Source organism: Podarcis bocagei, assembly GCF_964188305.1.
Source record: "Podarcis bocagei genome assembly, chromosome: 10".
In the NCBI taxonomy this organism is placed as follows: Eukaryota; Metazoa; Chordata; class Lepidosauria; order Squamata; family Lacertidae; genus Podarcis; species Podarcis bocagei.
The window spans coordinates 33,858,020-33,885,543 of NC_138135.1; the positions used below are offsets into that span (position 1 = coordinate 33,858,020).

General features: G+C 42.2%; 1 protein-coding gene across 1 annotated transcript; it reads left to right on the forward strand.

Moving 5' to 3' along the window:
- Positions 1–377: 377 nt before the first annotated feature.
- Positions 378–27,286, forward strand: FAM83F (family with sequence similarity 83 member F). The gene is made up of 5 exons (XM_081210874.1): positions 378–4,288; positions 14,633–14,800; positions 16,926–17,047; positions 17,589–18,295; positions 23,778–27,286. Exons 1-5 carry the CDS (start codon positions 3,743–3,745, stop codon positions 23,840–23,842), a joined length of 1,608 nt encoding a protein of 535 aa, XP_081067000.1. The 5' UTR covers positions 378–3,742; the 3' UTR covers positions 23,843–27,286.
- Positions 27,287–27,524: the final 238 nt, after the last annotated feature.

Genomic DNA, 27,524 nt, shown 5'->3' on the forward strand with positions numbered 1-27,524 from the left:
GACTTTAATGGCCACCTCGGAGCCTCTCTCTCACTACTTATGTGCAGCTTTTATTTATGTTAACATGGAATGGAGAGCAGAAGAGACATTTATAACTTACACGTGCATTCTTTTCCATGTATGTTTTACATTCAGATTACAAACTGATTTAGGCAAAAAAATGTTGAAGTCTCGTGCGTAAATGTTGAAGTCTCGTGCGTAAAAAGCCTTGTGCCATGGGAACAGCTCTTCTTTCTTCTTCTTCTTGCCACAGCGTTGTTTGGTGGGACTTGGCAAGTTTCATTCACAAAGACACCGTAAGTCCCAGACTGATTACTGAGATCATATATAGCTGTCTCCCATTAGAAATCAGGCAGGCACTATGGTTTTTCGTGCGTGGTTAAAACAATTTTATTTCAGGAGGCTTTGGCACTATGAATGGTTTAATATTTTTATTTCCTGATATTTTGAACTACCGTATGTTCTAAATTTTGTATGCCCTGTATTTTTTTCTTGTAAGCCTCTTTGAGACTGTAGTCCTGTACAGTGTGGCTCATGGGGAAATTGGGGATCGGAGACAGGCTTTCAATCATCCACAGCTCAGTAGGGAAGCACATGCTGCACATGCAGACGGTTTCCGTTTCAATCCCCAGCAACTCTGGTTGGAGTACCAGGGCTGGGAAAAACACCTGTCTCAAACCAGACATATAATACTGGACTAGACAGTCCAATGCAGCTTTCATATATGTTCAAGCTGCCACACATCTGAAGCTTAATGGGAATACAGTACTTTTACAAGAAGTGGGAACAGGACAGGTTTTGGTCTTCTGTCTCATTATTTGCATACAATTAATTTATGTGAACAATCCCTCTTAAGTCACTGGGTCTAATTACGTGCAGGCGGTGAAGCACACCTGTATGGAAGACAGAAGCCCAAGGTTTCTGTGAACTTCAAACAACAAAATAGTTAAATTAGTATTGTTACTCAGTCAGAAGGCTGCCATTTTGGTTCATCTCCATTTATTTTTGTTTTAAATTATTAGGGCTTAACCAGATGACTCATTTAAAACATACTTCTGTGGCATCTTTATGGCCTTTATGGACAGTCCAGCAATCCTATATTACAGGGTGAGGTGCAATGTAAGGAGCAAGAAGCAGAGTGTGTTGAAATGCTAGAAAAGGGGAGGAGGAAAAGGCCTATAAAACTAAGCACGGGGAAATCATGGTGTATTGAAGGGTGGCTTCTCTGGTTTAGGCAATGGTACAGCAGTCATCCTCTAAAATTTAACAGGAAAACATAGGAAATAGACTATATAACTCACAAAATGCCATTAGACTTGGAGACAGGAAGAGTTGCATAGTTCATCACTAGTGACAGAGCAGGCATTAGCCAACCAGTGACGGGATACTTGTGCAACTACATTCCACAATGTATTCACAATCCAAACAAAATATATTTCCGTCACAAATGGGAAAGGGGGAAATGCATTTTAACAATGAGTTAAACAATGAGTCTGCCTTGGGTTAATTATTGGAAAAATGAGATTTCTGTTGTATGGAAGCCCCTAAGTCACCAAGGGTTTGAAGATTCATTGGCTACCCTCACCTGGTTTAGCTGGCAAGTCAAAGCTGTTTCCTGGGGTGTGGCCACTGTCACACGTGTACAGCTTCTAGGAGCCACAGGTGAGAGCTGAGTGGAGGGTGGACAAAGGTGGACCCCAGGAGCACAGTATGTCCCCCACCAGAGGTACCACCCCTCCTCTAACACCCCATACAACACCACAATACATTATATTTCAAGCAGATGACAACACAAATGTTTGTTTCTTATTGGACAGTATAAAAGAAAATAGAACCATAAGAACAGTTAAAAGCAGCAGTTTTAAAGGCCTGGAGCACAAAAGTAAGGAACAAGATATTGATCTCACTGGCTTTAGTAGAAGCAAAAGCTGTTTAAATGCATGCCCCCCCCCCATCCTGTAGGTCCAATCCAGCATGGTTAAATTTGGAATTTCCCTTTTGTATTGGTACAGTCACATCTATTTTCTTTTAAAAGGCAGACATACAAAGTGATGCTCTCTAGCGATCTTGCCATAAAAGTAGACTGTTAAGAGATGGCCTAAGTGTACAATGAATGCACACTGCAAATAAGCACACACTGATGCACTAGTGCCACAGCAAACATATTTGACAAAGTACAAATCTGTACTATAAATTGATTTATCAAGCACATTTGCCGCCTTACCAACCTTTGCCATGTAATTCATCTACCTCTCGATTTTTCCTCTCTACTGAGCAGCCTGTCAGACAGCCCAGCCATCTAGGTTGTTAAAAATAAAACAAATAAATCCTGCAAGCCAAAATGTTTGCTATTTTCCTCTCTCAATTTTTCATCATCTTTTCCCAAGAAATATTACTTGTCCAACACATGCAATGAGCAGTTCAGCTCAGACTCCAGTCTGACATGATACTATCCCATCAGAGCATTTTACACTGTAAGATAAAGATAGAATACCTTTTACCCACCCATAGAGGGCAATTCCTCCCACTTCTAGCAACTGTAGTGCCATTAAAAATCACAGAGCACTTGGGGGGGGGGGGCAGAGTGCAATCCACCAGGAACTGAGCTCTCCCACACAGCAATACATGCATGGCACTGCTGTACCAGGCGGTACTATTGACACAAGTGACCAAATTGTTCCCTTGTAACTGCAGTGAGACTTACATAGAGAATCCTATAGAATGGCTGCCATAAAAATAACAGGGCAGACATTGATCTATTGGACTGGAGCACTTTTAATAGTAGTTTCTGCTGTTATGCATTTCTTTAAAGAAGTCATTAAAGGATGGAATCATAAACAAGAAAAATGTAATAAATAGTAATTATATAGGAGGCGTTATTGTTTTCATTTGTTGTTACGGTATGTATTTTTGTGGTTTTATATTGTAAACCGCCCTGTGATCTTCGGATGAAGGGCACTATAGACATGTAATAAATAAATAAATAAATAAATTAAATAAAGATACGCTTCTACACATGTCTACTCACAAATTACTTCAAATGATTGGGACTTACTCTTGGGTAGGTGGGTACAGGATTGCAGACTAAAGCAAACGCCAGAATATCACCGGCAAAAAGAATTTAAGTTGGGCCCTGGATTTGCTTTTCTCCCTTCCACATCCTTTTTTCCTTTCGTGCTGTGTCCTTTTGACTGCACTAAGCCTGCAGGCAGGGACTGTCTTTGTTTAACGGATTGTATGCCAGTTGCTCTGGGTGCCTTTCTGGCTGGCAAGCAGGTTAAAAACACTCTCGGGTCGACAAGTACATAATAAAATATGAACTGCTTTCATGCATAACACACCCACCCCACCCCACCCGCCCACCCCACCTCTTAGGACAGAGCTCTCCTAAATTGGCTTAACACAGAACACGTACAAAAATAAAGTACAACTTCACATTACAAGAAAATCCTTTAAGAGAGCAGTAAAAGTAACAGGCCAGATAACAATTGAATATATGAATTAAATTTGGGTGGTGTGTGGATGTCAGCGTCCCTCTAGTCTTGGCCAAAATAAGAAGTCAGAAGGGGCGAAGTCAGGCTAAAAAAAGCCCTGGAGCGCAGCGGGGCGCGCTTGGCTTCTCCTTCCCTTTTTGGGTCTTCCCACGCGGAGCAGGAGACGCGCGCCTCAACCCGCGGCCCTTTGCTGACTTCGCAGCGCGTTGCTGGAGGCGAGCGCCGGCCCAGGTGAGGCGAGGCGGGACATGCCGGCTCCTCCCCTCCTCGCCGGACTCCAGGTGTCGTTGGCAGCTCGGCAGTTGAAGGAACCGTGGCTGCGGCGGCGGGGCGGCGGGAGAATGGCGGACTCTCAGCTGCTGTGCCTGGACGACGCTCACGTGAACGAGCGGGTCAGCGAGCACCACCCGCGCTACTACTACAGCGAGGAGCAGCGGAGGGCGCTGGAAGTCCTGCTGGCCAAGGGGGAGAAGGCGTACAAGGAGCGCCTGAAGAAGGACCAGCTGCGAGACTTCCTCTCCAGCCGGGAGCTGCAGGCCTTGCGGGGCGGTTGGCGCGCCTACGATGCCCACCTCGAGGGGGGCAAGCCGGTGGTCGGCCCTTCGGGGAAGCCCCTGTCCTTGGCTTACTGGCCCGAGAGGTCCGACACCGAGATCCCACCGCTGGACATGGGCTGGACCAACACTTTCTACCGGGGAGTCAGCCGCCTCGGGCTGTATACGCACCCGCGCAAGGAAGACAACGCGCCCCACGTCAAGCAAGTGGCGCGCGAAATGATCCAGCAGGCGCAGAAGGTGGGTATCTCGCCTGGGAGACCCTCGGAGGCCGCGAGGGGAAGGCGCGCCTCTTCGGAGGCCTCGACAGCCGCCTGCTTCGTGCCTTTAGAAGCGCGGATTAAGGGGGCCGCGTCACGTCTGAGTGTTTTTAGGTGAAAGGGGACTGAGGCGTCAAGAGGAAACTTCTTACTTAGGGCAACGTTCGTTTTCAGCTCCTCAGGACCCAAGGCCGCTTCTCCTTCCGTAACAAACAAGCACTTGCACCTTTCTTCTGCTAACAGGCAACTTTTTAGTTTATTTTAAAGGGTTGCCTTTCTCATAGAATTGTAGAGTTGGAAGGAACCCTGAGGGTCGTCTGGTCCAAGCCCCTGCAAGGCAACGCAGCCCAAGGGACCTCATAGATATGTCTTATTATGGAACGACCCAACTCCACAGGACAAGCCCCAACATGGTTTTGTAGTGTCCTGTATTTTGAGTTTTTCATCCAAGAAGTTCCTCCATTATGCAATGTGGATTTCTCCTGCAGAATATATGCTGCAATCACATGCCCTCTTCAGAGGAAGGGCACTTGATAATAACCATAAATCTACAATCTGTTGTGCTCTCCTCTTCAGGTCACGTTGAAATGAATTACAGGTGTACTAACCAGCCATTGCTGTGCCCTTCCTGCTTACTTTGTTTTATGGCACTTTTATCCCTTACTTCCTCTAATGGGTTTTCCCCATTTCCTTAATACCTCACAACACTTGGTTAGGGTGGGCCTAGAAGTGGCGAATGGCTGAAGATTACCGGTATTTAGTGAGCTTGGCTGCGTAGAGACTTGATATTAGGTCTTCTAAGTCCTCACATCCTCACCATACATTTAAAACACTCTTTACTATCAGACTATCACACAGTCATGGCTTTCCTGCAAAGAATCCTGGGAACTGTAGTTTATGGGTGCTGTGAAGTGTAGCTCTGTGAGGGGTAAAATATAGCTCCCAGGATTCTTTGGGGAAGAAACTGGATTATTTGGAGTAAATGATACTCCAGCCAATACACCAAGGACTGCTGGGAAAAAGAAACAAATATTGGGTGAAAAAAATTGAAAATATAAAATCCAGCAGCTACTCACACATATCTCCACTGCTTTCTCTGTGTTTTAGGATTGTGGTGCGTGTATGTCAAGGACTGCATACTTACTTGTTAGTCTTCTATTGGGCCACAGTCTTAGACACACTTAGGGTAAATAAACTGAGTTTAGTGGACTTTATTTTCTTGTAAATAGGCCTAGCCATGAGCAGACTAAGTCATAAGACATTGGTCATAAAAGGCATTTTTTATATAGGGAAAATCCTGGAAGTTTTGAAGAGCACTGAAGTAAAAGATAGTCTGAGGACGTGTGAAATATAAAATAGGTTCTAGACAGGAAAACTGGCTGAAACGTCCTCTTTAATAGAGGGCAAGTACCAACTTTAAGGGCACCCTGCAAATTACTCAGAAGTAAATATTCCTAGACAATTTGCTTATAGTTTAAGAACTTCCTAAAATTATAATAACTGGTACTTAGAGGAGCCAATTTTAATCATTATGACTTCATTTGAAGGCTCTAGATTCTGTTTTGACTTGTATGGCATTAAAATACCACAAATGAACTTATTATTTCTACTACATTTGTAGTGTTGTTGTTGTTGTTGTTGTTCAAAGTGTCATACGTGGTTCTCCCCACCACCTGATACTCTCACAAGAATCCCATGAACTCCACTAGACTGAGAGAGTAAGTCTGCAGCCCTGTGCACACTTACTTCAGTAGATGCTGTTGAATACGATAACACATACTTCCTTCCCTAGAGACACCTGAGTAGAGACTACTGCATTCTGTCAGAGATACTGTACAGTAGTTGCAATATTCCTTCATTAAGCAGGGAATTGAACTTTCTGATCTCCAAGGTCCTTCTATTTATTACAATTCTATTCTAAACAGGGGCGGGGTGGCGCTGTGGGTTAAACCACAGAGCCTAGGACTTGCCGATCAGAAGGTCGGCGGTTCGAATCCCCGCAATGGGGTGAGCTCCCGTTGCTCGGCCCCTGCTCCTGCCAACCTAGCAGTTCAAAAGCACATCCAAGTGCAAGTAGATAAATAGGTACCGCTCCAGCGGGAAGGTAAACGGCGTTTCCGTGTGTTGCTCTGATTCGCCAGAAGCGGCTTAGTCATGCTGGCCACATGACCCGGAAGCTGTACGCCGGCTCCCTCGGCCAAAAAAGCAAGATGAGCGCCGCAACCCCAGAGTTGGCCACGACTGGACCTAATGGTCAGGGGTCCCTTTACCTTTTTATTCTAAACACACGAGTGGATTGCACTGGCCCAGGGTCACCCGTTGACATTGATGAGTCTGAGCAGGCATTCAAGTCCTGACCTTCTTGATACTAGGAACATAGGAAGCTGCCTTATACCAAGTCAGAACCATTGGACCATCTAGCCTGTACAGTATTGTCTATACTGACGGGCAGCTCCTCTGCCAAACTTTGAGGCAGGAGTCCTTCCAGCCCTACCTGGAGATGCCAGAGATCTTTTGTATGCAAGGCAGAGGTCTACCACTGAGCTAACCCAATATTCTAACCACTACACTACATTTGTGCTACTCATATAGTTAAAATTAAACTGTATTCCGTAAAAGTATGAGTACTCTGATGTATGTGTTTTGTGGATAGCAGTCTTAGGCCTAAATACTGAGCATGCATTGCTTACTCAGCTTCACATAAGACAGAATAGTAACACCTCAGACATCCTTTTCCTGGAGACTGTCAGGATTGTGTAGTAAGTATTCTATTCTAATTACACAATTGTTAGTATAGAGTTCTAGATTAATTAATTCATATGAATTTTAAAGGTGTGATCCAATATGCAATTGTATGTACAGTACATGAAAATTACTATTGTATCCACCCTTGGATGTGTAATCTTGTTTTAATTGGTTGGTAGCCAAGTGATATTCAGAGTAGACCCACTGAAATTAATGGACTCAATTTAATCTAATTCCATTCCATTAATCTAATTCCATAACACAATAAGCAATGGAAGGAGAGAGTTACAGCCCAAGATAGGAAAAGAGGTGGTAAGGAAACACCTAAGTACTTTAAAGGAATTCAAATCTCCAGGGCCTGATGGGCTGTACCCAAAGGTACTAAAGGAGCTTGCAGGTGTAATCTCAGAGCTTTTGTCTTTGAGAATTCTTGGAGAATTGGTAAGGTCCCTGCAGACTGGAGGCAGGCACATGTTGTTCCCATCTTCAAAAAGGAGAAAAGATTCCCTTTAGAAATATGTTCAAATGAAAGTATTATTCACCTGTGAGCTCCATCATTATTGAGAGTAAAGGTTCTATAAAGTCTTAGATGAGCTATACTTTTGCAGTCATTCAACCTCCAGCCTTTAGATACTTTTAGCTGATGTCAGGGAGGGCAATTTGCCAAACCTTCGAGTACCAGCAATCCAAATGGGTAAGACTGGAGGTCTTACAGTATTTGGCAGTGGAGCCCCAGGCTTAAGAGATAACTTATTTGCTTTTCAAATCCTGCTGTTTCCATACACAGGTTCAAAAGTGCCAGGTGGAAAGATGGAGCAATAATTTGTTTAGTTATCAAAGAGATCTCAGCAAACACCTTATTCCAAAAATCAGCCAGCCCACATGTGCTTATATGTGCCAGCTGCACAGCAGCCCCTCCAACACTATGAATATGTACCTGGGTGCACAAAAGAGAGCTGTCGTTGAGTAAGGTACTAACCATGTACCAACCTGAAAGAGAGCTATTGAGTTTGAGACTACAAACTTCTGTATGTCCCAACTGGATTCCCACCATAACATTTGACTCTGGGCCCCAAAAGAGACATTATTAAGGAATTTTAGAAGTACAATATAGAGACCAGTGCCTGTGTCATGTCTTTAACAGATTGTTCAAAAGGAGTTCATTACCTAGTGTCATCTCTTTTAGTAGTGGGACTGATGAGAAAGGACCTCAGTTGACAGCCCAGTAGCCAGGGAAAGGTTTTATCACCTCTGTATGGTTTCATATCAGCTATAGAAAGGGAACTGTTTCTGTAGAATAACTCGTTAAGCAACATAGTTTACAGGATTTCCATGACACAATATCGTATGATATCCCTTTGTTCCTAAAGACTGGATGATACTGTAGTGGTTTAAGCAAGGACAAGCCTGGTGCTAATTAATATCATTGCCCATTTAATCCAAACCTGAAAGGTCATTAGAGAAAACATGCTGGTTACCCATGTCAGGATCTAAATTTGTACAAACCTGGCAATGGATATACTATGATCATGACTACAGTGTATTATTAACTAATTAACTAAGGCCAAAGTGGTGGGACCACCATTGCATCTACAGTCGTGCTGCTCATTGTGGCCATGGCAGAGGGTGGGGTCGGGACCCAATTGCTGCACCAGCTCCTGGCTGGTGTGTGATGAGGCCTGGTGCCATTGAGTGGCAGCAGTAAGACAGTCTCAGGATCTAACAAACCCAAAGCCGGCTTAGCCCTGCCCCCTCCTCACTCTTGGAACATGACAGGGAGAACAGGGCTGGGAATTCTTAGTACCTTTCTCTCTGCCTCCTGATTATTTTGATCCTTATTCAATTTTCCTGGCTTCCTTCTCAAGTGTTGTTGGAGGCATTTCCAGAGAGCTTTCATTGTCAGGACCTGAGAGTATTGTTCCATACTTGTTTAGACAAGTGTGGTGCTTTTAACTCTTGCTTGCCTCTGCTGGGTCTATACAGTGGACTGGGGTCATTGTAGGCTGTGCCAGACATACTTTGGTTTCTCATGGGCCAGGAGAGTGGAGTTACTTTGCCTTTCCCTAGGACACTGCATGCTTCCAGGGACCTTCTCTGATCTTATAATTGAGACTGAGTTCCGCTCTGAATGGAAATTCATTTATTGCAGCTAATGCAAAAATAAACAGTATGCCTCAGAAATTTTCAGAAGCCAGTAAATGCAAAGTAAAGTTCATGGAATGAGTTCTTTTCCATTAACTGTGCACTGATGAAGTTTAGTGTTATTAAACGGGTGCTCAGTGAAGCCTCTGTGTATCTCTTGCCACTTCATTAGTAATCAAAATAAACTCGAGATGCCTTACCATGTCACATCACGTAAGTGGTCTATCTCGCTCAATTTCCTCTGCACTGATTGGTAGTAGTTCTCCAGGGTTTGAGACCAGAAACTTTCCCTCCCCTACCCAGAGGTGCCAGGAGTTGAAGGTGGGACCTCATACATGCAAATCATGTACTTTACCACTGACATATTTCCCTTCATTGAACTCTGCCATTGCATCTTAAAAATCTGCTTTGTAGCCATAGATACATATATACATAAGGTTCCTGCCTGCACATTGAGATCTTAATCAGAGGATTTCTTGGTGTGTCTGCTTTCGAGGTCTGTGAGGTGGGCATTCACAAGAGAGATGGCCTTTTTCAGGTCTGGCCCACCCATGAGGCAATGTGAGGCGACCACCTCAGGCAGCTGCATCCACAGGGGCAGCAGGCATAGCCTCCAAGGACTGTATTGCCCGTTCCAGCTGCTGGTTGGATCTGTCATCTGTTCAGCAGCGCCCCCCCCCCCATGCTGCCTCTACAGTGGCCTGTTGGTCAATAGGAGGTGCTGCTGGTCTTCTTCCATCCTTGTTCCTGATGTAGATCTTCACTTACTCCTTTTTCCCTGACTGGGAGGAGGTGGCACCACTTTGTGATTTGCTTCAGGTGCCAAAATGTCTTGGGCTGGCTCTGCCTTTTCTGCACTGGCTGCATGCCTTTGGAACTCCCTTTCAGTAGAACTGCAGTGGGCAGCTATACTTCAGGTTTTAGGGGAGGCCTTAAAGACTCATGTGTTATCATAAGTAAACCCCACCTGCGATCACTGGATGGAGACTGGAATATTATGTCTGAGTCTGTTTCCACCTTCTGTGAATGCTGTTTTATTGTTGGCTTTAGTAAGAGTTTTTATATAGATGCTATGGAATTTTAAAATGGAACACATTAACTCTCAGTATACTCAAAGGTTTCCTCTTCAGATTTTTCAGTCTCAGGTCTGCTCATCTGATGCATGAGCTTTTGGCTACACAAGTCTCCTGGGAAGCAGACCAGTGGTGAAAAAAAATGTATAGGATGTATACATGTATGTTACATGAATGTCAGATGCAGCTAAATTTTTCATGGCTTTAAGAATGGATGATTTGTAGATTACAGTCTTAGTGAAGTACTTGCAAAGCATTGGGGAATTGCCTAGAGTCAACTTGGATACCAGGAAAGGTTGCATCCTTCCTTCAACTCTATAATTTTTCCAACTCTTCTCAATTTGCCTTCTGTTGGAAATGGGGCTTAATATTTTCCTCTGAATGTACCCTGTCATTTGAAAACCAAGCCCTCTTTCCATCCCCATATTGTTTCTGTCTCTTTCTGCCGCCTGCTCTCCCAGTGCTATATAATATCTACCACTGGAGTAATCATTCTTGCTTGAGCCATAGCAATGCTTTGCAAGACTGTATATTTCAGCCACTGATACACTGGTTTACAGTGTGTTCATTTTAATAATGTCAATATTTTTTGCTGGCTTTAAAAAATGGGAAAATCTCCACCCAGCAGTCTGAAGGTGGTTGCGTTTAAGAGAGTAATCGGCTTTCTTAATAGATTGGCATCTGTCTGTCTCGTGAGACAATGGAAGAGTGCGCCTTCAGAAGTGAGGTCAAGCTGTTGGAGAGTTACAGCGCCTGCTCTGGCTGTAGAGACTAATACAGAAGAGACCTGTTTTGTTACAGCTGGGGCAGATGAAGGCGTCCAGTTGTGCTGATGCAGGAGTACTATGGCATTTCTTTTTTCTGCGCTCCTCCCAGCGTTTAAGAGAGCAATCAGCTTTTGTAATAACTGCTCATGTTACCACATCCTAAGGCTCTTCTTTACTCCTATAGAAGCGTTGAGATGTTCGCTGCCATTATCTGTGTTAAAGCGCGAGTCCTATGAGGAAAGTTTGGAAGAGTTGGGTGTGTTTAGCCTGGAGAAGAGATGATTAAGAGGTGATATGGTAGCTTTCTTCAAATTCATTTTCTGTTGCTCCAGAGGGTAGGAGCCAGCAGGTTCAAATTACAAGGGAATTTTAACTCAACTTTAGGAAGAACTTCCTTAACAGTTTGAGCTGCCCTTTAGTGGAACAGATTGCCATAGAGAGAGGTGTTCTCTCCCTCGTTAGGGAATTTTAAACAGAGGTGTTGTAGCATTGAATTTCCTTCATTGGCAGGGGGTTATGCTAGATAACTTGTGAATCTCTTCTACCTCAATGGGTTGTAGCCAGTTCCTTGCAAGGGCATACGGAGTTTCACCAACCCCCTTGAGCTGATTTTGAGGAAGCGGGGAGGGGTTGGAGAGGACAGTAGTCTGTTTTGCATTGTTGGAATACAGTCCTATGATTATCTTAAGTACAAATGTTACATCACAGAGTTTGTGGAGATAAAATAACTAGGTCTACACTTGTAGGCATATGCAAGTAATTTTTAATCTGAGCTGTTTTTGGGAATTGAGGTATGTTAAGGAATACCATAACATCTGAATATCCTAAAAGAAAGCCTTGTTTTTACCTGCTGCCATAAACTCACCACAAACAGTCAGGCAGGTGAGACAGAGACCTCCATTCAGATAACCTTCAAAATAATGTTTTGGAGAATTGGGATTCCATTCCCTCTGATATAGTGCTAACATGCTGCAGAAGGGTACAGTTCTGCAGTGAAGAGGAAGCTGAGAGAGGGAGTGCTGGATTATTTTCATTTGAAATTTGTCTTCCTCCATTTGCTTTTGTTGATTTATCTTCCAGATTATCTGCCATCCTGTTAAACATACTGATTCTATTATACCTCTTATGAGAGGCATCACCTTTACAAAATGTGTGCTGTTCCACCACCAAGCTCTAGTTAGAGTTGCACATAATCTAGAAAGGCTAAGTAATTTAGCTATGGATGCAGAATAGTACATTGTTTCTCAGTCCTACGCCCAAATACATAAAAAGAGATGGTGGCCTTTGTTGTAAGAATCCAGTGATGCAGGGTACATCAAAACCCCCAGAGCAAAGAAAGAGGGATCCTATTTAATAAGCAGTGTCTGGGCTCTATGACGCTTCCAAGTTCCAAGGTAATGCATTTCCTCAACAGGTAATGTATGTAGCAGTGCAGATTGGCCTCTAGGTCTGTAGAGCACCTCCCTGTTTCTCACTTGTTCTTGCTGGCCCTCTAGTCTGCTTGTATAGTCCTGTCTTCATTAAGGGGAGTATTTAACAAGTTCCAACCTTTCTGAAACCCAGTTGACCTCCATCAGGATTGGCAGCCCTGCAAGATTTGCACAGGCAAGACTTCCAAAGAAAATGCCTCTAATTTAGAAGGAGAACGCAGCTAATGGCAATCTGCCCCAAAGCAGGACTAATAAGTAGTGTTGCTAGTATTTGAGTTCAAACAGTTTTTGTAACACAAACCTGAACAATGTATTTTAGATATTAAGGATGGGCCAATATAGCAAAATAGATGCTCATTCAAATAAGTATTACTAATCCAAAAATAGTGTGGTCTATCTGAAAAACAAGTGAGCTCATGTGCACTACACTTGGGTATAAGTCACACTGAATTCCACGGGACCTATGCAAGTTCTATGTATATAGAACTTGTATAAGAATCCTCTTAATGTTACGTATCACTAGCCAAAGATAGGAAAGAAGCAATTTAAAAACCCTTTTGGGGGGCATACTTTAAAATCTCTTTCCACTGCAATATGGAACCAGTGGTATTCATTTTTGAGGCCTCCACAGGAAGTTCAGACTATCTGTCCATCTAGCCCAGTATTGTTTGCTTTGATGAATAGTGGCTCTCAGTCCAAGTTCTTTTGCATTACATACTACCTAATCCTAGGAATTGAACTTGGGATCTTCTACATGCCCAAGCATGTGCTCTACCACTCAGTTATGAACACCTGCATTGGTGGAGCTCATTACAGTGGTGCCCCGCAAGACGAATGCCTCGCAAGACGGAAAACTCGCTAGATGAAAGGGTTTTCCGTTTTTTGAGCTGCTTCGCAAGACGAATTTCCCTATGGGCTTGCTTCGCAAGACGAAAAACGAAAACGTCTTGCAAGTTTGTTTCCTTTTTCTTAACACCGTTAATACAGTTGCGACTTGACTTCGAGGAGCAACTCATAGAACGCGGTGTGGTAGCCTTTTTTGAGGTTTTTGAAGACTTTGGTGATTTTTGAAGCTTTTCCAAAACTTCTTTTAAACTTTTAAAACTTTTTTTGGGGGGGGTTGGATTTTGGGTTGGGGTGTTTGGAATTCAAGGACTTGGTGTTGGGGAGGGGTTTGCAAGAATCTGGAAGCTTGTGTGGTTTTTTTCTGCATTTTTATGATTTTCTGTGACCATTGGGCCACTCTGCTGTTTTTTTAAAAAAAATCTGGATTTGAATTTCTGTGTGGTGGGTGGCTGGGGGAACAGTTGAGGAGTGGGTTCTTCAGCAAGAAGCAAAGAGTGGAAGAGGAACCTTCGAGTTGTCCCCCAGAGTCTTAGAAAATGTACTGTACACTTTGTTGATTTTTAAATGTTTTTCTGTCATGTTTAGAAACTTAATTTATTGTTCCTTCAATTTTTGAAATGCTCTTTACAGTATGTGTAACTTTAAAGAGCACTTAATAAACTCTTGTTGTACCAAATTTGGCTTTGTTTGGACTTTTTTGACCATAGGAATGCATTAATTGGATTTCAATGCATTCCTATGGGATTTCGTGCTTCGCTAGACGAAAAAACTCGCGGAACGAATTAATTTCGTCTTGCGAGGCACCACTGTATTACCATTAACTGCTAAAATGATCAATTGTAACATTCCACCTCATTGAGAGGGTGAGGACTGTTAAAAAGGGGGGGAATATTTTGATTAAATCCTGCGTTGGGGGTTGACTATGATTCCTATCAGGTGGATGAATACTAGATTGGGTTTTTGGGAGTGGGTGGTTACGTCACTTCTAGAAAATGGGTCAAATCATTGTGAGAAGTCAGGTCATGCAGTTTAGATGAGAGCAAATACAGTGTTTTTCAGGCACTACTCAACATGGAACATTTAATGGAAACTCTAGGGTGGCTCTGAACAAGAACTAACAAGCTTTCTTGTCTGTTCAGGCTGTAAAAACCACGCTGTCAAATAATGTACTCCTGAATATGTTGAAGAATATGTTTTTCATAGCGTGTAGCGTGTCATGGGTGTATGTGATAAGCCCTGGTGGCATAAGGACAGAAATCTCTGCCTTATTGCAGTATTGCTTTTTAAAATAACTGCTTGTTCTCTTTCTGTTCATGGCCAGATCATTGCAGTAGTCATGGACCAGTTCACTGACAGGGACATCTTCCGGGATATCGTAGATGCATCATACAAGCGTCGGATCCCCGTTTATATAATCTTGGACGAAGAAGGCTCTAAATTTTTCCTGGAAATGTGCAAAGGCATGGAGCTGAGTGATTTCTATATCCGGGTGAGCTGATGATGTGCACTGTGATTAATGAGAATCCTAGCTGAGAGGTATCAAAGCACAGTTTTAATATAAATTTTGAGTAGATTGAAGAATTATTGTATTGATAGAGGACTTGATTCTTTCTTCACCTTCTGTTGCCACTGATCAACTAGCCAGGTGTCCCCTCCATCTTCTCTTTGTGCAGTTGGTTCTTCCTGTCTTAAGTGTAAAACCTTGCATTTGTCCCTATTGGGATTCATTATTAGTTTCTCCAACTGTTAAGGTCATATTGAATCCCAATTCTGCCTTCTGTGGAATTAGCCATCCCTCCCAGTTTGGTGTCATCGGCAAATTGGATGAGCATCCCTTCAATTCCTTCATCCGAGTCATTTATAAAGATGCTCAATAACAACGGGCCCAGGACAGAAGCCTGTACTTCCCCACGTGTCACTTTTCCATGATGATGAGGAACTATTAATGAGCGGTCTTTTTGTGTGGTTGTTTCACATTTCATGACTTTATGTACATCTTGTTGTTCATGAATTATTATTTATTTATTATGGAATCAGTCAGTGATTTATTGTATGGTCACAGACCCATTAAAATTATTATAGAATTGTTACGTGACTTACATTGTAAGCAGGTTTGAGCACAAGTCACTTCTCCACCTTCGCTGGAACCTTTGTCCTCCAGTGAAGACGCAGGGTGAATTGCTGTAATCTTAATGGGACTCGAGCAAAGGTTGCAACGTTTTCAGATAGTGGAGTACCACTTTATGAGGCAGCCTTTCCACCTTTTCCTTTCCTTTTTAACATGAAAGAAAGGCAAGCTTCTATACTCAGCAGCAGCTGCCAGTTGCTTCTAAAATTGTTTCAGAATAGCACTGGGAACATTGCTAGATGATGGCAGAGTGTGGTTCCCAGCAATTTTGTATGAAAAGAAAGATGGAGGTCCATATGTGCATCAGGATTTATTATCACTGGCCCTTGCTTCTGAATAATTTTCCTCAGCATTGCTGCCTTAGCTGCAGTGCTCTGTAATGCTCTGGTATTTGCTTCATTCTCTCTGCAAAAAAAAGGGGGTGCGGATTCTTTCTTTCTTCAGTTTAAACATTCCCTGTAGATTCCCACAAGTTTTATTGCATGAAGAGGTGCTCTTGCTTTCTTCTAAGACTGAATAGCATCTTTGTTCACGGACTTTCACCTTTATAGATCTGGTCAGCCTTTTGCAATGCATGGTCTCTGATCCTCTGTTCCCCCAACTGTTACATTTGAATGTCCATTGTCTACTTTTGCAGAGCTGTTCAGAGGAATGAAGTAAGAACTGTCAAGCACTTTTTATATTCAGCATACTATGGAAATTATTATTGTTGATAATCATTATTGTTGATAATCACTTTTTTCAGGTACAAAGAACCTTTCCTAAATTAGGGTGTTCCTAATCATGAAGGTTCTCATTCTTCACCAGACAACTACTTTTCAAGGCTCAAATAAGTTTACCTTTCTTTCTTTCTTTCTTTCTTTCTTTCTTTCTTTCTTTCTTTCTTTCTGAAGACGGTTAAGAAACTTCAGAATTTGGCAGCCAGGTTGTTCACTGTTTGGCAAGATTGTTTGAGCATATTATACCAATCCTGGCCCAATTGCACTGGCTGCCAATTAGTTTCTGGGCCCAATTCAAAGTGCTGGTTTTGATCTATAAAACCTTAAAGGGCTCAGGACCAAAACACTCCAAGGGGCAACTCTCGGCATATGAACCTACCCAGACCCTGAAATCATCATCTGAGTCCCTTCTTTATGTGGCTCCTCCACAAAGAGCAGAGAGTGGCAACACATGAACAGGCTTTTTCTGCAGTGGCTCCCTTGTTGTGGAATGTGACTTCATAAAATATCTTTAGGCTCCAGGCAAAAACATTTATCTGTAACCAGGCCTTTGGCTGATTAACATTCTATGACCTTTTACATGTGTTTGTGGGAGGGGAGGTTATTGGTTTATTTTAATTTTATTATGTATTTTGGGTTCTCATTTTGTCTTTGTGTGTTGTGAACTGCCCTGTGATCTTCAGATGAAGGGTACTATATAATAATAATAATAATAATAATAATAATAATAATAATAATAATAATAATGTGCTTTTTCTTTCTGTCAGAATATCCGTGTGCGTTGTGTGACTGGAGCTGGGTTCTACATGCCATCAGGGAAGATCCAAGGCAACTTGGCTACACGCTTCCTGATGGTGGATGGTGAAAAAGTTCTTACTGGATCATACAGGTCAGTTGCTAATTCAGGGTGGGCATTCCTTTTACATATATAGCTACGCGTGTAACTTTCCCTCTGATAACTGGGACACAAAACGTGTCCTAATCCTTTTGTAACTTAGCTTAATCATTTGTTCCTAGTTTCACACATGAAGTCAGACCTTTGGTTCATCTAGCCCAGAATTGTTCTCACGTTGCCTATGTTTCTAAGTAAAAATGCACAAGATTGGGAAGAATGAGGGCAAAGCGGGATGTAGAAGGAATAAGAAACACAGAACAAAGGTAGAAAGGAAGAGAAGTATGTGAGCAATATGAAGCAGGATTAAGAGGGGAAGAAGGGGCGTAAGAGAAACGATATACACAGAAATGACAAAAAAGTTTGACTGTCACCTGTCTATCTTCCCAGTACTTTCTCTGTTATGTGTGTCTACAAATTAACAAATGTACTTGGATAATAAATATGCTTCCTGATTACTACGACATGTTTTCCTAGATGTGAGAGGGTAACTGTTTCTGATTGCAGTGCTTTAACAACAATATCTCTTGTTTGATAGTTTCACATGGACCTCATCCCACATAGACAGAAACATGGTCTTGTACTTGACCGGGCAGCATGTGGAGATGTTTGATATCGAATTCCGTGAACTCTATGCTATTTCGGAGGAGGTCAACCTCTACAAGGAGCTGAACCTTCCATGCCCTTTCCGCCAAGGTGCCGGGAGAATGGGATTTTCCTCCTCTACAGTGGCCCGGAAGGCCATCAGCCCAAAGTATGGACTGGTAGTGGCGGTTCCCCCAGGGGAAATGATGCGCTGGGCCTCCCGCCAGAGGCATGAGTCACAAGGGACTCAAGAAGCACAGGAAGAAGAAAGTGAGTCCAATAGGCGACTACAAACTTTTCTGAATGACCTTATCACGGTGGAGCAAGTGCTGCCAGATATTGAGCCTCCACTTGAGGACCTGAACAGAGGAAACCGGAGTCCTCAGAAACTATTTTCCCTATTAAAATCCAAATCCAAATCCAGGGAGTCCATCCGTGACCTCAGGAAGGATGATGTAGCCAATGGGGAAGCTGGTTCTAAACCAGTCAAGAGGTTTGGCAGTGGATTTTTCAGACGGGCCAAGCGGCCACCACCCTTCAATGCTGATGCCAGTTCTATTGCCAGTGATATTGCTGAAGACTTTGTGGTTGTGAAGACAGGAAAGGAAAGCCAGGCTAGCCCTCGCCCTGTCAGCGTCCGTAGTAGTGGGGCTAATTCAGGTAAATAATCCTGGGGAAGACTCTTTATTTTTTGTTTTTACCAACAAAATAGTTACTCTTTCAGGATTTTTTTCCCAGAAAACCTTGCCCTTCTCTATTCTGCTTTCAGATCCCCAAACTATACTGGTTGATAGACCAGTCAATGTATGGGCAGAGTGAAAGGAGGGCAGCTATATCAAGCATTAGTATAATCCTGAAGTCTGACACTAACCTCATCTGATAGCTTTGTTTCTAGATGAGTTTAATTTAGGGGGCTAATGGGATAAATTCACATTTCTCTCTCTTTCATAAATTAGGTTCGTGAATCAGGTATTTTGATTCCAAGAAGGAAGCAGATTGTCATTCTGTGTTGCGTGAGTGTAATGTAGGTTTATTAGCAAAACTGAGGTGCCTCATGCCACTTACCTTTATATGACTGGGAAGAAAGTTGCTGTGACAATCATGGAAGGTATTTGTATTCAAAATGTGCCCCTGGATGCACCAGCTGAGGCTTAAATAGACTCCTCTTATGTTGTTTGACTCTTTTATGAGACGCCTTGGTACATTTAATCTGCTTTCTTACACTCTGCAAGGCTGAAGGGTGAAATTCTGACGTCTTTGTTTTGTTAATAGCAAAATATTTTATCATGGGGTTAGGAATGAGACATGTCAGAGCAGACAGATCCACTCAGCATCTACCGTGTGTGTGTGTGTGTGTGTGTGTGTGTGTGTGTGTGTCTCCCCATGTGTCCCTATCCTCTGATGAACAGAACCCCAGTAGAACACACTTCCCTTCCCTGGAGCTCTCATTTGCAGTGTGGTTTGGAGAAGGAAACAAGTGTTAAAATGAGACTCCAGGTGGTGTTTTTTTCGGCATTTTTCATAACCTCGCATAAATGAGGCAGTATCCTGCCTGTCCCCTAAGCCCGCTGTGCATTCTAGAGGGGGGAATGCTAGCAACAACCATTAAAAGGGTCTCTTGTAATAAGCTAAGCCAGCATTTGTGGAATCTTTATATGAGGCCTTTTGGAATTCCCTTACAACAATTCTTTCTTGTTTATAATTACTGGCTACAGTATGGCTTGCAGTTGTTTAGTCTTCTTAACTTTGGGGGGGAGGGAACTAACCTGTGGCCCTTCAGATGTTGATGGACTCCAGTTTCCATCCGCTCCAACCAATAAGGCCCAATGGTCAGAGATGGTGGAAGTTGCAGTGCAACAATTTGACTGATGGTCAGTTTTGTAGCTTTTAATGACCGAAGTCCTGTAGCTATTAACTACTTCCTCTAAAGCAGACATGGCTAACCCATGGGCAGCATCTGTCCCTCAATACATTTTTGTGAGTCTCCTACTGCCCCCGCTCCCCATCGTATGCCAGTTTGGGGATGGAACTGGTTAGTCAAGTTTAAACAACAGCCTTGCTGTGTGTGCCAAGTTGATCAGGCTTGACCTGAATCACTCAGTTTGGGAATCTTTTTTTGCACAAGGAATGCAAGGATACCCAGTTGAACAAAACCCCACAACCTGGCCTATTCCTTTGCAACGGAATACAAAAACAAATAACCAGACAAAAAAATTTCAAAGCTTTTATTGCCTAAAATCAGTATTACGCTGCTTGGGACATTTCTTCCCCTGTGAAGAAAATGTCTGGGAAGTGGAGGACTAGAGATTGAAGTGAATGAGTTGCCCTATTTTAATACACAAAGGAGGAGAAAAACATGTACACAAAAAGAGGATCCTGGCTAGGGAGCCTCAAAAATAAGAAAAACAGGAACGGTAGGAAAACAAAATGCCACCATCACATGTTGTCTTTTGAAATCACTGCTATTCAATACTTTCCCAATTTGTAATCCTTTTGTGAATTGGTTAATCTCTGCCTTGGCATTGGGGGCTTATCCACACTTACTTTTTGCCCTGGTCTTTCCAGGCACATGTCTGCACTTTAAAGCTCTGTGTCCCAGGACCCCCCCTTCCCCCCCACCCCACCCTGGAGCCTTCCCCATAATTTGGGTTTTCTGCAGATTGCTTTTTGCTCCAATTCAGCTTTGAAGAATGAATTTTTGCAGGGAAGGCTCTGGAGCAATAAAAAGTGTGCTGGAGCTTTAAAATGTGCACTGTGCTTGGAAAGCGCATAGCAAAAGTAAGTGTGGATAAAGCCATAAAAGTAAGATATTCTGTAGTCATATATCTCGAGAAGCAAAAGTTCTGTCCCATAGAATCCAGAAATTTGATTGGCTTGTGAAAACATTCTTCTCTGCAAAGATTCAGGTATGAAATGTCTCAGTAATGTTCTCTCCACATGCATGGGAACATCCTCCATTTGCGTGGGTACAAAAATTTCTCATAGTAAAATAGCAAAAGTCTGCTTTTTGCCACCTTGCATCACAGGCCCAACTTGATGGTCTTCATGCTTCCTGTTAGCAAAACCCATTCACACACAAACTTGATGCATGCCTGTGGTTTCCAAGCAACTACTAAAGCTTGTCTATTGTTCTTGAGAAGTAACTACAGCTTCAAGGCTGAATATCTTACAAAAGCTAAGCTTCAAACTAGGTTACAAACACAGCTTTGCTAATAATGAAAAGATAGCATTGAATTTGAGAGGTTTTACACATTTTTAAAAAGTATTATATGTAATAAAGAAAGAATATATCATAAGCATAAATGTCTCTAACCAGCATTAACTTCCTAGGTTACCAAATACACAAGTTGGCCCTAGTGTGTCTGCTTGTTAGGGTTGCCAAGTTACTAAAACCATGTTTCAAGATGCATTTTAATCATGACACTCCTAATGAGTCATTTGTTTTTTAAAAAATGAGTTAAAAAAAATTATTGTTGACTCCAGGGGGGTCTCCTGCTGTGATGGCATGATGCCAGAAGGTTTTTTTTGTGGGGGCCCCATATCCCCCTGAAATTTCCATGAAAATTAAATAATAGTCTTTTAAAATTAAATAAAAGATTTGCTGCCTGCTTCCATATAGTCTCCACAGGTGCTGCTTTGTCGAGTAAAAAAAATTTTTTTTACTGAATATAGAACAATGAATGGTGATGAAATGATTTCAAATAATGTAGAATGGCTGATGGTAGTGCTTGGGAAGGCAGTTCTTGCCACGGCTATTTTGACCCTTAGGGTTGACCCTGGGTCAGTGTGGCCCTCAGTCCAAAAAAGATTAGCTACCCCTGCTCTGAAGTTAAATCTGTTCCCTGTCTAGCCTATCCTCTAACAGTGGCCGTGTAGGATGAAATAGAAGGAGCTGCAGAACCAGCACAAACTGTGGAAGAGGGGAGAGCTGTGCAGTAGTCAGAAGTTTCTATACACGCCCCCCTCCACATCTCACAATCTTTCCAGGCAAACAAGAGGCACAGTCACAGTTCAAGTACCCATTCCAGCCACACTTGCCCTCCAGGCCTGAGCTTTCCTACCCCTGGATTAGAGACTTTGGTTTAATATTTGTATTCTGCTTTTCCAACAACAAATGTTGAGCTCAAAGCAGCTCACAATATTCACAGTAGCACTTAAAAAACAAGCATTGCAATCACTTAACACCGCAGTATATAAATAAAGCAAACAACAAATTCATCAGAGCAATACAGTTCAATAATTGGAATCCCAGAGGTGATACAGTATGTGAAGTTGTCTCAAAATACAATATACACTAAGCCGAACAAGTTCAGATACCTCAGTAGGAAGGAACCCACTTAAGGCTGTCGAAACTACTAATCACCACAGTTCAGAATTTGCTCCACTTGCCTTTGCATAAATGTTTTATACTTGCAGCCAGTGCAAGAAAGCACTTTGTGTTTCACTGCCAATGAAGTAATCTATGGCAGCCTGAGAGACCTATGGCATATAGCAAGCTATAGTGAGAAGCCAGCCACATATCATGTATAAAACATTAAGCTGGCCACCAGACCTGGATGGTATTTGAGAAGATGGGAAATTGGGTAACAGGGCATAAGCTGTGCTAATATTTCTAGATATTCAGGTACTGTCTTTTAACATCGAATGGTTATCACTCACAGTAACTAGAGTTTCCCCAACTGGAATATGCATGGGGAGGTTCCCAGCTGTTGAGGAAAGGAAATAGGAAGATGAGGAAACTCTGGTTGGATATCTTGAGGTTTCTGCCATTTTAGCGTGGAAGCGATGGTCAGAAGCACACCCCCCCCTTTTTTTTTACTGGAGTATGAATTGTAACACAGAAAGTTTATTTACATTTCAGCTTAATACATTTTGAGACCCTTCTTGGAGATGGGCAGTCTGTTTCTTTTGCGTTGAAATCTGCATAACACAAGACATGCACAGATTCAAACATTCACAGCAGAGAAAAAAATCATTTATCATTTGTAACATTTTATTAAAGTTGACCAGAGGGCATGCAGCAACCCCTAGTGATAAAACTAGAAAATAACAGAGGCCTGTATAGGTATATAATCCAAAGTGAAGGTTATTAAAGCTTTCTGTATGTTGAAATTTTTCATTCTGTGTTATGCAGTGAAAAAAGTTTTAGATTGTAGCAATTAGAGCACAAAAAGAACAGCTCAACTCAGGTGCCAAATGGGCAGGTTGATATAGTGTGTATGGAGGACCAGGGCTGAATCTAAAGCTTAAGTTTTGAACGTGGACCAGTGTCCTGGTACCTATCAACTAGTAATTTTACAGCGGACTATTCAAGTAAATAATGTCTAAATATAAGTCACATGAACAAAGTGGTATATGTGTGCGCATGCAATGCCTGGAGGAGAGCGCTTCCTGGACTGGTTGCCTTTCTGCCTACTCACCCAGTTAGGGGATTCTCACTGGTATTGTCTGTGGCACACGGGGGGGGGGGCGGGGGGGCGGACTGGGGACTGCTTTTCCAGGGCACCAGCTAAAGAGGATGAGAATGGCAGGGGGAAGCTAGGTGGGAAAGCCAAGAGAAGCTACTTTCACCCTTAGCATCTGCTGCCTGAGGTGATTACCTCATTCTTCTTAACTACCCTTAATGTAGTTTGCAATTATCTAAGTAATTTTACTTTGAACAAGATGTATTTTGAAAAAGGTTTTGTTAATGTTGCGTCTAATAATCCTGAAAAAATGAATTGGCCTTCTCAATGGCCTTCATTTGATAACTGTATATATAATATGATGCTTAAATACTGAAGTTCTGCTTTATTTACAAGAACTGTTCAAATGCATACAAGTCTATAAAAGTATTAGTAATTAAACATGGTGCCTTGATGGTATCTGCACCTCTGTTAATAAGCTGAAAAGATCATATTTTGTGCCATAACGAAATTTGTAAATTAATTGGGAATAAACAATCGAAATAGTTTGAAAAATTCCTTCACTATGGAAACATTTCTGGAATATGTTTCCTGGGGCTGTAGGTGGGGATCATGAGTTGCAGAAGGGAAAAGGAAAAGTGAGAAGGTATGCCTGAATGTGTTAATTTTCTTTTTTAAAAGCACGCTTGAAATCTTTTAATTAGAAACATTTGGTTCATTTTGTTTTTCTGATACAGAAAGAATGAGACCAAGCTCCCCTTCAGGGGACAGAGCCAAACAGTCCAACTGTGTGGTGTCATGATCTGAGGAGAACAGCGACGGGAAAACTGAGAACCCAAAGAGACAAGTGTGGCTGTGGAATATACAGCTGTGGGCTGATTTCAAACCTACAGTCGCAAGTTCCTCACAATGGTCTGTATCAACACTCTACTGTCAAGGTCGGAGCTGGTACATCCAGCTAAAATGCACATGCAGAGTAAAACACATGACATGGAAGATTCCTATGTGGAGAGGTAGCAGCATGAATTAAATAACAGTGATAAGTGGAGTTTGGAGTTTAAATCTGTGCTGACATACATGTAGGGGTGCTTTCTATTTCTATGTGTTGCTTCTTAAATTTGGTTACAGACTTAAGAAGAACACGGTTATATTGTTGATAATTGTACCGTACTGCTGTTGATTTTGTGAGTCAGAAACACAAATCAGAGTTAAAAGGTAGAATCCAGAGAAGATGGTCAAAGCTGGGGATTTTGTATGTCTGAGGCAGCATTTCTCAAACATCCGAACATCTCCAATCATCTGCACACCTTTAACATTTACTAGATCTTCTGCACCTCCCATAACCTTTTCTGTAATCCTGATGTATGGATAGCCACCATGTGGCACCGGTGCTGGCAGTGACAAAGACAAGAAGGGGCTGTGGAATTGCTAGAGAAGGTCTGGGGGGCTCATGCTCCCGGCTATGGCACAGAGTTGGGCCTGTGCTCCTGCTTCCTTCTGCTGAGCTGCACAACTCCCTACCTGGACTAAAACAGTTGTGCTAAGGACCCGGGAGCTGCATGTATATCGTACAGTGGCACTGGTTCAGAACCTCACGTTCATGGCCCATATGCAACCCTTCAGGCCTCTCCATCTGGGCCAGACCCCTTCACCAGCCACACACCCTGCCAGACCTGCTTTGCCCCTTCCTTGAGTGTTTTTGTCTGGTTGGAATGATGTGTCCTTGAAGCCTGCTGTAACAAACGTAAAATTAACATTCGTTGCTGAGCCCCCCACCAGTGACATGTGGCCTCTGGAAAGTTGCCCAGGAGGTAACGTGTCCCCCTGCCCATCATTAATCTAATGGGACTTGCACACTTATAAAAATGCACTAAATTATATGGGCTGCCCCCACTTCCTCTGATGACTCCTGATTTCCATTGGGGGAGGGGTGGCCTAAGGATTTCTGTACGTGTTTGTTGCTCCTCTTCAGAAATCTATTGAGATTCCTCTAGGCAATGCAGAAAGAGTCAGTGAAATTGATATCCAATTCCGCTTCATTCCATATAGAACTTGACATTTAAGCAAATTTTATGCCCTGTAATGGTTATTTGGATGAAAGCATGGGTCATAATGTCAGGTGATGCTTATTAAGGTGTGCAGGTGAGATTCTACATGATCTCTATTAAAAAAACACAACTTAAAAGATGCACTGATAAGAGTAGCAGGTGGCAAAACAATGCAAGATTGGTATAAATGAAATCATTTAATCTTCCCTTGCATCTCGTTACTTTTGTCCAGATTTATAATGACGAATAATTAAAAGTACCTAATTCAGTTCCTTATTCCAGCGCTTAAAAAGTCAAGGTTGTCAGTGCAGAGTCACACTACTTTATACAAGCCCAGTGGATTAATTCAATATACGGACATTTGTTTTCCAGACAGCTGTCCTATAGTCATTCTGTGGCTTTATGCTGCCTGAAACAGTAGCTTTCAAGCCCTACCAGAGGCTGTCTGCCTTTTTGTATCCAGCCTGTCAGTTACAGAATACTAATCAGCAGAGAGTGAGGTGCAGAGTTTGCCTTGTTTAACACACATGCTAGCTCTGTTTGAGAATGTTCAGTAAGAAATACGTCCAAGAGAAAATGTCACACACACTGTGCTGTCGAATTGCCTGCTGTGTCAGCTTTTATAGCAAGGGGTCTTCTAGAAATTGGATTACGTTTGGAAGGCTGAGGGGTTACGGGTGGGGGAGCTCATGCCTAGCCAACCATCTATTTATTAGTGCTATTTAACATTGATTTAATGGTATGCGGGGCATGTGCTGTACTCTGCCTGGAAGCTGTTCATTACAGCGATTTCCCTTCCTCTGTACACATGGCTAGTTAAACTGGATTCCATGGAGATGAACGGTGTATTAAAACTGCAATGGTATTCACCCACTTCTCCATCTATATTCAGATGGCCAACTTTCAGCCAGACGTGGTATACGCACGCAATACATTTAACTTCCAAGTGGGATGATTGTACTTCAAAAATATATCAATGCAACCATTGTTGTAATAGTCACAGCCTCCGCCTTCACTCTGCTGAACATAAGCAGTTCACTTGTGTCAAAACTGCCTTGAATCCCTTGAGAAATGTAGTCTGTTTTGATATGGAGTAGCTCCAATTGAAAAATATGTACATATTAAAACATCCGGGAAAATTAATATTTAAAAGGTAATTTATTTTTAAAAACTAATTCTATATTTTAATTCCATGTGCACGTGCAAGTTTTTACAGGGCTCAATCATGCATTCCAAAAACTATAAATCCAAGCAGGTTTTGTTTTTGTTTTTAGAACAAGTCCCATGAATTGTTTCCATCTATCCCCAGATACTTTTTTTGTGGCTCTTGTATTTGTTCATGATCTTAAAAAGCCACTTGATTTCAAAAGTGTTTCATGATTGTGGATATGTATTTTTAAATGTGATGATACTTTTGTTGTTGTTGAAATGCAGAAACCACAAAATGAAATGAAACTAAATCTTGAACATCATGTTTTTCTAAAGCCACAGATAATTTGAAGGGACTGAATGATGTGTCTGAATGTTTTAACACCCAAATGAAATTAGAATTGATGTGGTACTGGAATTGTACTTTAGAATGATAGTAATGCCCATTGCTTTGCAAAGCAATTCAAAATATGCTTAGGTGCATACAGATGTGCATGCAAACAAGGCCTGAATTGTTTCTATTTGACTGCTGAAGCCCAGTTTCCCCTATTTGAAATCAATTTCTGATCTAATAGTCCAGCGTTAGTCAACCCAGTGCCCTTCAAATGTTGGATTCCCCTCCCAGCATCACTGATTAGACATGTTGGCTGGAGCTGGTGGGAGTTGGAATCCAACATCAACTGTGAACCACCCTGTGATCTTATGATGAAGGGTGGTATATAAATCTAATAAACCATCTGGTTGGCACTACATAGCTACCACTTCAATAGTCAGATCTTGGTTCCCATGTCCACCATTTTAAAATGTACATTTTTAAACTTTGAAATTGCTGCATGTACATAAGCATGTGTACATTCATTCATCCCATGATCAATGTGTGTGTAAACATTGGCAAATTGTTTTGGGGGAGGGGGAGATGAGTTAGTGATGATACCTGTTTAGGGCCAATTAGTACTGTGCTTTTGCTGCAAACGCTAATGGTTTCCTCTGAACTTGACCCAGAAGATAAGTTAGTATATTTTAATAAAAACATGAGTGTGTTTTGATGATGGGTTTACCACTCAGGTTATGTTCATATGTGCACACCCTTCTTTATGGAAAGCTTCAACTGCAATTAAATTCTCCGACAATCAGATCTACAAAAGGGGTTTGGACTTTGACAGCGGTATTGGGAACTAGAACTTTCATGAGGATGATGTACAAGCACATACTGCACAAAAAACCCCAATGCTACACAAATTGCATTTTGGGATCTGTACAGATAACCATTTCAGAACACATTCTACC